Source organism: Sebastes fasciatus, chromosome 1 (genome assembly GCF_043250625.1).
Source record: "Sebastes fasciatus isolate fSebFas1 chromosome 1, fSebFas1.pri, whole genome shotgun sequence".
In the NCBI taxonomy this organism is placed as follows: domain Eukaryota; kingdom Metazoa; phylum Chordata; class Actinopteri; order Perciformes; family Sebastidae; genus Sebastes; species Sebastes fasciatus.
Genome location: NC_133795.1, coordinates 42,214,184 through 42,227,033, shown reverse-complemented (window position 1 = coordinate 42,227,033; position 12,850 = coordinate 42,214,184). Strand labels below are relative to the sequence as shown.

General features: G+C 41.8%; 1 protein-coding gene across 11 annotated transcripts in view; it reads right to left on the bottom strand.

Moving 5' to 3' along the window:
- The window catches only part of grip2b (glutamate receptor interacting protein 2b), a 448,132-nt gene that overhangs the window by 75,928 nt on the left and 359,354 nt on the right, over positions 1-12,850 (bottom strand). For 6 of the 11 annotated variants that reach the window (XM_074649538.1, XM_074649512.1, XM_074649493.1 and 3 more), the window contains exons 3-6: positions 6,658-6,793; positions 5,789-5,934; positions 4,030-4,116; positions 725-800 (exon numbers count right to left, since the gene is read on the bottom strand). In XM_074649538.1, coding sequence (XP_074505639.1) covers positions 725-800; positions 4,030-4,116; positions 5,789-5,934; positions 6,658-6,793 — 445 coding nt within the window. The remainder of the gene's footprint in view (positions 1-724; positions 801-4,029; positions 4,117-5,788; positions 5,935-6,657; positions 6,794-12,850) is intronic. The other 5 variants (XM_074649547.1, XM_074649503.1, XM_074649572.1 and 2 more) reach the window with 1 other exon arrangement.

The following is a 12,850-nucleotide window of genomic DNA, read 5'->3' as shown; positions in this document are numbered from 1 at the left end:
ATTTTGCAGTCCCTCTGTGGTCTGAAGTTCTGTACATAGCACTCTATCATCTAAATTCACTGCATACACACACCATTTATAGGGCTTATTCATACGATCAGGAAACGTAAAAGGAATCTATTTTTCCACAGGAGGATTTGGAACCGTGTAAATGTGTAAGAATTCAGGCACTGGATCTACATAAGTTTGAATCACTGCTGCATGTTACATCAGTTAAACAGTGGCAAAGCTGAAATTTATATGAAAATGTCATGGATTATTACTTAAATATGAAGACTGAGACAGATACATGATCACAACATTAAAGGGATATGAGATGATTCATGCTGCTGCAGCTATAAGTAACACATAACTGTCAACATATCAGTGACGGTCACAGGAAATGACACCATTATCCTTGGGGTTTATTCATATGAAGGCACACACAAATCTCCCAGACTCCTGACTGGAACTGGCCAAGCTGTGCCGCTATTTAGAGTTGAGTTTAAACTCAATTGAGGCCATTGTTTGTCTTGCTTTTATTTTTTTCTAGACATCACTTGATCCCTCTCTCTGGCTCGGACTGTATATGTGTCAGTCCGTTTGCTCGGCTATGTCTCGGTATAACTGCGTGTGCTTGCATATGGATGAATATATTTTTTTTGTGAGTTTGTGGGAGTATGTTTACTTATGCACGTACAGTTTATATGAGTTTATGGTTGAATGAGCGGGCAGTCAGTGCTACCTGTCTGCAGGACCTCCTGGCCTGACGTAGGTGACCACTAGGGGGCGTGACTTGTGCCAGTCCTCGTGGGTACCACCTGCAAGAAGAGTATAGGTTAAAGCTAATCACACTACACACTGGACTCGTACGACTAGAAACATTCACTTTCTTTCTTTATTTCCATTCAGTATGAAAATTACAGACAGACGCCTCAGATAGGTAATCCATCACACAGAGGAATTTATTTCTTTTGTATGTTTGTATGTTTGTAAGTCCTCAGGAAGAGCGCCGGTCGTTGATGCCAATTTTCATAGTGGCCAAACGGCAGTACTACAACTTCTGTGTCCGTCACGTGATGCCATTGGGCCCAAAGAGACTTTTTTCCGGTGGACTTACATTGGGAAAGAGATGTATGTAAAGCCGCGGACACACCAGGAACATCAGGAGTGCGCGGCGGCTGCGTGGCGTGCAGGCTGCGTGTCGTGGTGGCTGCATGATTCACGCGTTGGGCGTTCACACTAGCTGCATTTCAGCTGCGTGTCAGCTGCGTTTCTGCTGCTGCAGCTGCTGCAGTCCACCCTTTCTTTTTACATAGAGTTTGCCTTTTAATGGCCATTTCATTTCATTATAATTATCATTTATATTTATTTTAGACCAAGAAAGGTTAAGAAATGTGTGGTAATTTGTAAATAATAGTAATAATCCACAATTAAAACTCTGTACTATATTCATTCATGGAGCTCTCCAGGTCACTGCATGTTCTAGAACACTGTCCGGCACATATTTCAGAATAAAAGCCTCGTCTTAACAAATGAAGGAACTCTGTACATAGTAAAAATGCTTGAGGGCTTTTATTTTTAAATGAAAGCAGGAAGTGTTGATTTAAAAATAAGTCTTTACCTTTTTTTTCATCTCTGTAACATATTCTACAGATAGACATTGGAACTGTAGTAATCTTGCTGGTATAATGTTAATATACAGTCAATAGATCACCTTCATTGTTTGTTGCTGCTGTGAGACGTGCTCGGCACGCGTCAAAAATAGGCGAGACCTCTATTCTCTCGCGGGCAGTGTGGCTGCTCTAACCTGTTAACACGGACGTCGAAATAAACAACAGGTAACGCAGCCGCCACGCGCTGCTGACGTTCCTGGTGTGTTCGGGCTGTAACTGGGCGGATAATTTTTTTGGAGGTAAATGAACTACCCAGTATGAACACTTGAATAGTCCTTATTTAAATCATTAGATCCTAAAAGTTGTAAAATGCACTAACAGCTGAATCCTGAGTTATTTCCCTTCCTCCGTTCATGTGAATGAGACCCATACCAAGGCTGGAGCAAGGGCTGGGAGAAGGAGTTAGCAAGCCGTGACAGCTATGACAGAGCGGACGCGCCTGTTCTATGGGCCCAATGGATGCAGAAGATCACCAAAAGATCCGGGTACTTTTCCACTTGGAAGTCGAGCAATTTTGGCATCATGTGCCAGTGAGTAACTTTCATAAGAATGAACGGGGCCCCGCCTCCAACACTGTATCCAGTTCTCTTTATACGTCCATGGTTTGTGTGGTCAAAATGATGTCACTGTATACATTGTAACACAACTGTGGTTGTGTCTAAAAACTTGACAATCCTTACATCTGAGGTTAATGAGTCCGATTTAAATCAGCAGTTTGTTTACAAGGTCCTACAAAACATTCAATTCTATTCAATTCATTTGTATATAGCGTCAAATCGCAACAGAAGTTATCTCGACACATTTTTCATATAGAGCAGGTCTAGACTACACTCTATAAACATGTTTTCTTTTAAACATAAAGGTGAACTTTTCCTAACCTTAACAGTTTCAGTTGTTTAGACCTAAGCAAACGCTAACCCTAGAGATGGCAGTTGCTCCTCTGATTGTCTTTCGCACAAAATAGTCCAGGTATGATTTTATGCAAAAACATGGCACTGACAATGGGTTACCTAAGACCCCACAAATTGATTTCCACTCTAACAGTGACAATAACTGAAAGGCAGGGAATCAATTTAAAACGTATTATTCTTTAAAAATGGTCAGCAGGAATGTAAGGTATTGAAGCACACAGTACAGATTGAGAGACAGGGAGTAACGAAGGTAACAATATTGTAACCATTGTTCTATAAGCACAGGCGGAGCCCTCTACTGGACTCTATGGGTAATACTCTCAATTATGAGCACACATTTACCCACTGATAACTTTCAGAAGCGTAGCCAGCCTATCAGGACGTGCCTACCCGAATATGTGCGAACCGGGCAGTATATAAGGCAGCACACATTTCTGTCATCCAACACCCTCCTCAGTGGGCAGCGGGAGGGCTGCGTATTGGCAAGAATCTGGCGATACGATACATAAAACGATATAGGGGTAACGATTCAATATATTCTGATATATCGCAATATCTTTCAAATCTAATTTTAGGAAAACTGGTATAAAGACACACCGTGTGTATAAAATCTGAGTAAAAAAAAAACAGTCACTATGTGAAATTGCTACTATGGTGACTAACATTGTCACACATGAAAATTGGACAATTGGACTCATTGGATCCACAAGAGTCTCAGCTTTACAGTCATGCCCAAAGTATGTAATTCTAAGACTGTTTAGAGACCCCAGTACGCAGAAATATTCAAATACACCATTTTAGAATAGAAGAAACAAAGTTGTACTGCATGCAAAATAACAGCATTTTTTACCTAAAACTGCATGAAATTTGCATAAGATGGGCATATCTGTAAAGGGGAGACTTGTGGGTACCCATAGAACCCACTTTCATTCACATATTGACGTGAGAAGTCAAGGGATTAGAGGTGAAATGGTACACAAAAGCTACGGTTCAGTATGTACCTTGGCTCAGCCGGCGAGATGTTGTACTTTTAAGAGGTTAATTAAAAATTGATACAGCGTTTTGGAGAATCGATACAGCATCGCAAACCATAATATCTCAATACTCATGTGTATCGATATTTTCTTACACCCCTAGGCAGTGCAGGAGCGGATTAAAGTTCTTAAAGCGTGCATGGGATAAACCCAATGGCGATAGAGTATGTACAGTTAGTTAATAGGATAAAACAGTCAAACCACCGTAACCTTCCTGTTAATTTCATATTTCTCATCTTTTTCCAACTTTTCCAGCATCATTTGACCTGTGTCAGTGCCAACACAAATAAATTATGTAATATCTATATTTTTACAAAGCAGGAAACAGTGATATTAAAACAGTCTCTTCTTTTAGTGCCACGATTCCAGCACGACGCCATGTCAATCATAATATGCAAACATACAGTTATTTATTTTACTGATGGTTACCTCTCGTCACGAAACCAAAGCTGTTCCCCTCTTTGTGCAAACAGATGTCGATTGTCTTTGATATAACCCCTGAGGTGCTGTCTGGTGCTTTGAGAGGTGGGAAACATAGAGAGAGAACAAGAGAGAGAGAGAGAAAGAGAGGTAATTCATATTAGTGAAATCATTTATCCTGCTAATGGAGAATAAACATTTAATACATAAAAATTTAAATAGTATGAATAATGACTTAATATGATGAGATAATGCTATACAATGACAACACTACAAGAAATACATGTTTTCAATAAAATCAAATATATATATATATAGAAGAGCCGTTGGTGCTTGGGTCAGATAATAAAGCTAACATCTACTATACTTGCACTCTTTGTGTTAACAGGCATTCAGACTGAAAATGGCACACAAGGTGTGTGTGGGTGTGCTTATGATATTTTGTAACAGAATATTTGGAAAGTTGTCAGAGAAGCAATCATTTGGTCCTCAATCGTATTGTGTCTACCCTGTTTTTTTCCCCACACCCTTATGAATTAGGACCCCTGCTGTACCAACAGCGGTCTCATTGAGATGAATGAGGAGGCCGTGTCTTTCCAGCCCAGTATCATAGGAAACACATTCATAGTGGACAATTCTGCATCTCACTATTTACATCAAGCGCTTACCGTAGGCGCAGTTTGAACTTTAAGGTTGGGGGTTCACAAAAGCAAAACACGGAAATGTATTGTGTACAACAGAGGCTGTGTTTACACAATGATTAATAATCAGGCACATTTTTATATCCCGACTAAAATGCCCAACGAGTGATGGAATATTGTGAGAATTAGCATAGAAACCAAACTCACAAACTCGGCCAGTAAACCAGAGATGAGTCTTGCAGGCTCGTTGATAGACCTACATTAGGCTACCTGGTGATGTCTAATAGCATGTTAAAACACAGAGAGGTCTAGTGTATCGGGATGCTGTGTTACTCCTAACTGAATGTGTCAGCGAAAGAATCAGTTTGATTGCATTGCTTTCTGATGGTAACTAACCTCACTGGCCTTGAGAGACGCAGCGGCTGTGCAGCGCGACGTTTGAAGCTGAACTTTTGTCGGACGCTGCTTCTATTTATTCCTGTTGCTCGCGTTTAAAGCGCCACAACGGACGAGGAAAGGCCAATTGGTGAAGTTGAAATGAGGAGTTATCTATATGATGCCTCCTCCTAAATAATGTGGCAGCTGGCTGAAAAAATGGGTGTTTTCTATTTAAAAAAGTAGGCAACAAATGTAGGAAGATAGCAACCCGTCTTTTAAATGGTTCTGGAGCCCACAGCTGGCAGGTACGTGGTTTGTTTACATGACGTAACAGAAGTTCATATTCAACCGATTCAGTGTGGACAGAGAGTTCTGATGTTATTATAAATGAATAAAAAGACCACAAAAAGTTATCTTGTTGGTTTTTAATCTGTCAATAAGAAGAAACAACAAGGTCGATATTTTCCATTATCACATTAATTATTAGTTCTGTGTTATTATAAAAGATATAGATAATATTTCAATCCCTACATGCATTTTTGGACATGAATTCAGTTAGCCCCCTGAACCAACGCACACTGTGCCTGTGGCGCTAACGTTCAGTGCTGTAACCACCATATTCCTCTAACCTTTACCACGGCTGTGAATAAAACCCCATACTTTAGCAGTACATAGTGATTTGGCCAAAATTAAGCATTTAGTATGCAGTATGCAAACAAAAGCAACATCTACATATGTCTAATATGTACCTGTAGGGGGCAGTTCATACTCCACCTCCAGCAGAACTCTCTCTCCTACGTTCTTTAGTAAGCTGATGATCTCTTCATGCCGCAGTTTGGTCAGATTGATGCCGTTCACCGACTTGATGTAGTCACCAACATTTAGCTGGTCACTCCTGCACAGAAAAAGGATGAAAGCAAGTAAAGGTGTGCATAAACAACACTGGGGTTAATCCATAGACTGCATATAACAAGTGGACGTAGTCATTGTGACGTCACCCGACTACGGTTTTGAAGCCTCGAGTTTGGCATTTTGGCTGTCACTGTCTTGGTTTTTGGCCGTCGCCATCTTGTTTTTTTGGAACCAGAAGTGACACGAGAGGATGGAGCTAAGTACAACCAAACACTGAATAAGACATTTATAGGCGACCAAAATGATACAAATAACTTGAAAACACACTGTGACTAAAGTTCTAAGACAAAAACATGGACAACTCCCAGACCGGAGAACGCCGTGGTAGCGACCTGTCAATCACACGCCCTAAAGCATCCCCTGCTTTATGGTCTATCTGACTCTAAATGGGACCATAATTCACTAAATGAACATCATGCTGTATTGAAGAAGACTTGAAACTAGAGATTGAGACCATAAACTCATGTTTACAATGTTTACTGAGGTAATAAATCAAGAGAGAAGTAGACTCATTTTGTCATAGACTTCTATACAATCAGACTTCTTTTAGCAACCAGAGGAGTCGCCCGCTGCTGACTGGTAGAAAGTGAAAATGTGACAGTTATATTATAAGCCAAGTTTATTTTGTTCTCTCTTTAACGTTATTGTGAGATGTTTTATTACAGAATTTATTCTTCCTCTTCTTCTTTGCTGGTGTTGCACCCACCTGGCTGCCAATCCTCCAGGCCGTAGGTTCGATACCCGCGGTTTTCCATCCTTGTCGGTTCCTCCTGAGATGGTGAGGCCCAGTGTGCTGCCTTCTTTCTTCACCAGCTCCACCATGGTCAACCCCCGCAGAGCTTCTAAGCAAAAACACACATACACATAAAGACAAATACACACACACACACACACACACACACACACACAGAAGGGACAGAGACGGATGTACAGATGTGCACACAGACATATACACACACACACACTCAAACACACAAATACAGCAGAGAGGTGGAAAGTGGTTAGCAGCTGCCCTCTGTTCATTCTGATTCACAGATTAAAGGGAAACTGAGTTACAAGAAAGTTGGATCCAAAAATGTTTGCTGCTGTTTGTCCTTGAGTGAGACACTGATCCCCTGTCTGCTCAATATAAGAGAGTCAGCTGAAATGACTGATGGAATGTAAAAGACGATCAGATAAGATAGGCGCCAATTAATGAGAGAGAATTAACAAAGCCTCAGTGTTTCATCCAGTCATTCCCCTTGAAACGTTTCTGGTAGAGATGGAGAGGCCTTGAAAGGTTAACGCACATCGTGAGTAACACCAAACAGTCACATGACTCTTCAGAGTAAACTATGTGTATATTTAAACAGTTTTTAATGACAGAAACAAAACTTTATGAAAAGGCAAAACGATGTATATTCAAGTAGACAGCAGGTTAATGACTGCATGGAACTCTGGACATTCAATTTGTTGGAAAATGCTAATCCCTGTCAGACAGCCCAATTTACGTTTATCCTGGTTCATTATTGGAAACTAGAGATGTAAATAATGAACCGTTTAACCGACATTAAGAATTTAACTGATTCTTATTATTGGTTGAAATAAATATTAAAGATTAAATAAAAAGCTGAGCAAAACTCAGAGGAGCGGCTTGTCACTTAAAGGAGAATAGCTGGTGTACCTTAACAGCCCACCTTAAGAGAGTCTGAGCCAGTGTTGTCGCTAACTACAGGGCTAACCGCCTTCACTTTAGTCAGCAGGCGGCTAGCAAGACACAGAAGCTTGGCCTGGGTGGGTGTTGAGGCGTTGTAGCATTTATTCACCATCAAATAAACTGTACACACACTGCTACGTTCACAGCTATAACGCCATCGACAACCCCACACTCACACACATGCGGTCCGTCGGACACTCGCTAACGTTACGCCAGGTTGACAAGAGTACACGGTCATCACACACGCGGTCTGTCAGACACTCACTAACGTTACGCCAGGTTGACAAGAGTACACCGTCATCACACACAGGCGGTCTGTCGGTCACTCGCTAACGTTACGCCAGGTTGACAAGAGTACACCGTCGCCACACACACGCGGTCTGTCGGTGACTCGTTAACGTTACGTCAGGTTGACAAGAGTACACCGTCGTCACACACGCGGTCTGTCAGACATTCACTAACGTTACGACAGGTTGACAAGAGTACACCGTCGTCACACACGCGGTCTGTCAGACATTCACTAACGTTACGACGGGTTGACAAGAGTACACCGTCGTCACACACGCGGTCTGTCAGACACTCACTAACATTACGCCGGGTTGACAAGAGTACACCGTCGTCACACACGCGGTCTGTCAGACACTCACTAACATTACGCCGGGTTGACAAGAGTACACCGTCGTCACACACACGCGGTCTGTCAGACACTCGCTAACGTTACGCCGGGTTGAAAAGAGTACACCGTCGTCACACACACGGTCTGTCAGACACTCGCTAACGTTACGCCATGCTCACAGAGTAGCCAGGCAGACACACAGCTGACAACCTCACAGCTAAAATAAATGATGCGGTGGAGACTAAAGTGTTTGCATGTCCACGACAATACACGCAGCATCGTGGCTGCTACAGTAACTCTCCTGGTCGGGTGAACTGGGGACTCAGTTGTCTGTTGTGCTCATACACTGCAGCTGGTGATGAATGATGGATTCAACCTGTTTGTGCATCGGCTTTTCATTGCAGCTCGGCGGCTTATTAGCACTAAAACCACAGCACCGCTGCATGAAACGCACTAATCTTGTCGGTTAAAGGTTAATAATCGGTTAACAATGGTCGGCTATTGGTTAAAAAAAAATTAAAATTAGCATCCTTATTGGAAACCAATACAACATCAAAAAGTCCAAGAAGGGTGAATACCTCTTTATACTGTAGGCATTTATTGTAGACTGTATGACACTAAATCCCCCCATTAAAAACCTGACTGCATGACTATCCATTTTGATTAGATTTTAATCAGTTGATGCTGATTGGATTGAAATCAACCATCAAATTATAGTAAGGTAGACGAAGGAAGTCTCAAATTCAATTTTGTGTGGATTGAATATTTGATTCTATTCTATTCTATTCTACAATTCTATAGTTTCATTTAGCAGACGCTTCTATCCAAAGTGACGTACATTCTGAGAGTTCGTACAACACAAGCAAAGGATGTAGATAGGAGGGAACAACGTGAGTAAGAGCCAACAACAGCTTCAAGTCTGATCGGACACAGGTGCCGACAGGCAGTGCACAGAGGCAATGCACAGGGTGGATAGAAGCAGATTTCTTTTTTTCACATCATGAATATCCTCATCAACATCCTCAATATCATCAAAATCAATTCTATTTCATTTCTATTTTATAATAAAAATTACATTATCCATACAAATAGAACACAAGTCATAAAAGTGGTAGTTTAAATCTCTGAACAAGAACAAGAGCAGACCCTGACATAAGTTCTTTCCAGAGCTCTTAAAGGTAGTTTAAGGGGAATCATACTAGACAGCTTCAGCTCCTGCTGTAGCGTGGTCCAGATTGAGGAGGCAGAGCAGGAGAAGACCTTTTTAATAACTTCTGTATTGACTGGAAGGAGTGAGCTCTCGGGTTAAAGTTCTATATGCATGCAGGTGTCATATTGCTGGACAGGTTACAGAGTATCACATTTTAGAGACTTTGCAACGCTATATGTGTCCATTAAAAATATCAAGACAGACTGTTCTCATACAGTGTATAATGCACTTCGTATATCCCACTAAATCTATTCATGTGTAATCCATGTAATCGTGAACTAGGAAGTATAAAGGGTGACAAATGTCACGTAGGGAGGAGGTCGGGGGGGATAGGTGGTCCAAAAATACTGGACTTTTCACCCAGGAGTGGTCTCCTTCCGGTGAAGGCGGAAGTTTATTTTGAAAAGACTGTATGCATGTAACAAGCAGAAATTGACGCGTGTTGCTCGACATTCTCTGGAGAACGCTCGAAAAATGAGGAATAACTTTTGGTAAGATATCATACGAACCCTTTGAGGATACATTGATCAGGAATATCTGAAACAGACATTTAAACAACATATAACACTTTCCTTTGAAACCATTATTGATTAAATATACCAAGATGTAATTGGGACCATGATATGATAAATCTCATGATTGAAACCACGACTAATGACTTTGAAACAGCCTGTAACTTATGTAAAACTACAACCACCGAACCCACTGAAGGGGATTCTCTGTGGACTGTGGTAACGAGGATCAAGGAACGGACCGCTCTGACTTATTTAAACAGGAGGACAATAAACTTGTGTACAGTGCTGTATTCCCTAAACACTTAATTAAACTACTGTACAAACAAAGGCATCGCAAAATGCAGAAAACATACAACAACGGCCCAGCTATTCTGGGGCTGAGTCAAGGCTTCATGAGGTAAACAACTTAATGGGTTGACTGGGGAATGACACCTTGACTCTTCTGCTGCTTTGAAGTTAAGAGTTAAGCTCCTGAAAAAAGAGTTCCTCCATGACTGTGTGCACCAGTGTCGGCTGGTGACTCAAAACACTGGGGAGGACAGGAGGAAAACCAACCCACGGTGTCATGTTATAAGGGGGGGGGAGGATTACATGGGGTTTAGGTTGTTTCATTTTTATCCTGTAAATCTTTTAATCTGGAAAGAACATTGTGTTTAAACCTATATATTACCTATATATTTTTGGCATCATTGTGCAAATATTCCATAATAACCTTTCAGCATATTGTAATTCAAGTGTTCTGAGAGAAAACTAGACTTCTGCTCCTCCTCATGGCTCTGTTATCAGGCTTTAGAAAATCTAGCCCGTGATGGGAGACTTTGACCAATCACAGGTCATTTCAGAGAGAGAGCGTTCCTATTGGCTGTGCGCCGGTCATGTAACCGGAACTTGGCGTCCCTTCACCAGATTTCACAATGGTGGCGGCTTCACAAACTTTCTCATTTTACTTTACTTTACTTTTTCATTTAGCTGAACTGTGCACTACAAGATGATTCTGAAAACATGTGAGGAGAGAAATAGGCATTAACGTAACAGAATATTGATTCATATTTGATCAGCGCTGCCTAGTTTGACCGTTTGATCGAAGTTCAGAGTGATTGACAGGCGGCTCTCATAGACAGCAGCTGGACAGCAGACCTCAGATCAGCTCTGACTGCTTGTTTTCCTCCGGTCTGTGAAATCTTGAGATGCCGTTAGGCGCACCGGAGGACAGAGGACACATGATTTTTTTCAGGTTACCTGTTTCATGTACTACTGTCACGACCGTTTTATAAAGATAACTTTTTTTAATCATATTTGCTCCAATCTCGCCTACTACAGCTTTAAGTTTGACAAGTGTTATATAAATTATTATTATCATTACTACACTAGTTGCCTAGGTTACTTATCTCTACTTTCTTATGTGAAACAAAAAACTAAGCAGTAAAACAATGGTTTATATGATTTCTTAAAAACAATCACTGCAGCCTCAGAGTGGGAATAAACCTTGTGTGTGTAATGTGTCTCTAGAAGCCTGTCAGTAAACTGCCTGTACAGCACTCTGTTGCCCATAAAGGATCCAGAGCAGCACGTCAGGCCGCCGCACGTCTCCGTAACTCTGCTGTGGGTCTGGCCCAGACAGCTTACGGCGAGGCACGGGCAGCGAGCCCCGAGCGGAGCTCTCTCCATCCATTCCCCGGCAGGGTTTGATTACTGCCGCTGCCGTGCGCCCCAGGCAGCTGGATCCTGCTGCACCGGGTCCTTCAGGGCTGCTACAACAAGCTAATTGCTGTGTTAGCTAACACTAGTAACTAGCTACAGCTAGTTTTCTAATATGATTTCCTAATATGCTGCTGTCTGATACTTTACTGCCTATTCATCACGTACATACAGCGGTAGAGACTGAAGAGGACATCTGGGCATCCTCATTGGACCAACCAGCTGTCAATCTTATATTCTGCTGGTTGTTGGGAGAAGGGAGGTTATCCTCCTTCAATTCATGTCGGACACAGCCCCTCTGTCATGCGGTGTCCCACAGGGGTCTGTTGTGGGTCCTATGTTGTTTTCATTATATATGCTGCCTCTTGGACAGATTATTAGTAAATATAGCGGCATCTCTTATCAATTCTATGCTGATGACATTCAACTGTACTGCTCTTTTAAACCAACTCTCCATTTTAATTGAATGTCTGGATGCCATCAAGATCTGGATGACTGATAACTACCTACAGCTAAATACCAAAAAGACTGAAGCCCTTATAATTGCTCCTGAAAATCATATTCCAGTTATAAACAGTATATGGGGTCTTTAAGTGCTTGTGTTCAACATATGTTCCGAAATTTAGGTGTCATATTTGACCAATCCCTGTCGCTTGACAATCATGTCAGCCAGCTTATTTGCTCTTGCTTCTTCCAACTGAGGAACATAGCTAAATCAAGATCTGCGGTGACCAAGGCTGAGATGGAGATGATTATTCATGCTTTTATTTCTTCTCGTTTGGATTATTGTAACGCCCTTTTTACCTGTCTAAATCAAACTTCTTTGAACCGCCTTCAAACCGTCCAAAATGCAGCTGCTCGGCTTTTAACTAGACACCACAAAAGATCCCATATCACCCCTATTTTATACTCCCTCCACTGGCTTCCAATCAAATTCCATATCCATTTTAAAATACTGGTGCTAACTTTCAGAGCCTTGCATGGTCAAACACCCCAGTATATCACTGACCTCCTCCTGCCTTATACACCTAATCAGGCTCTTAGGTCTTCTGACCAAAAACTTCTGGCAGTCCCCCGAACCCACTATAACACCCGAGGTGACCGGGCCTTTCAAGCTGTCGCACCCAACTTATGGAATGCCGTCACCCTATCGCTGCGATCCCT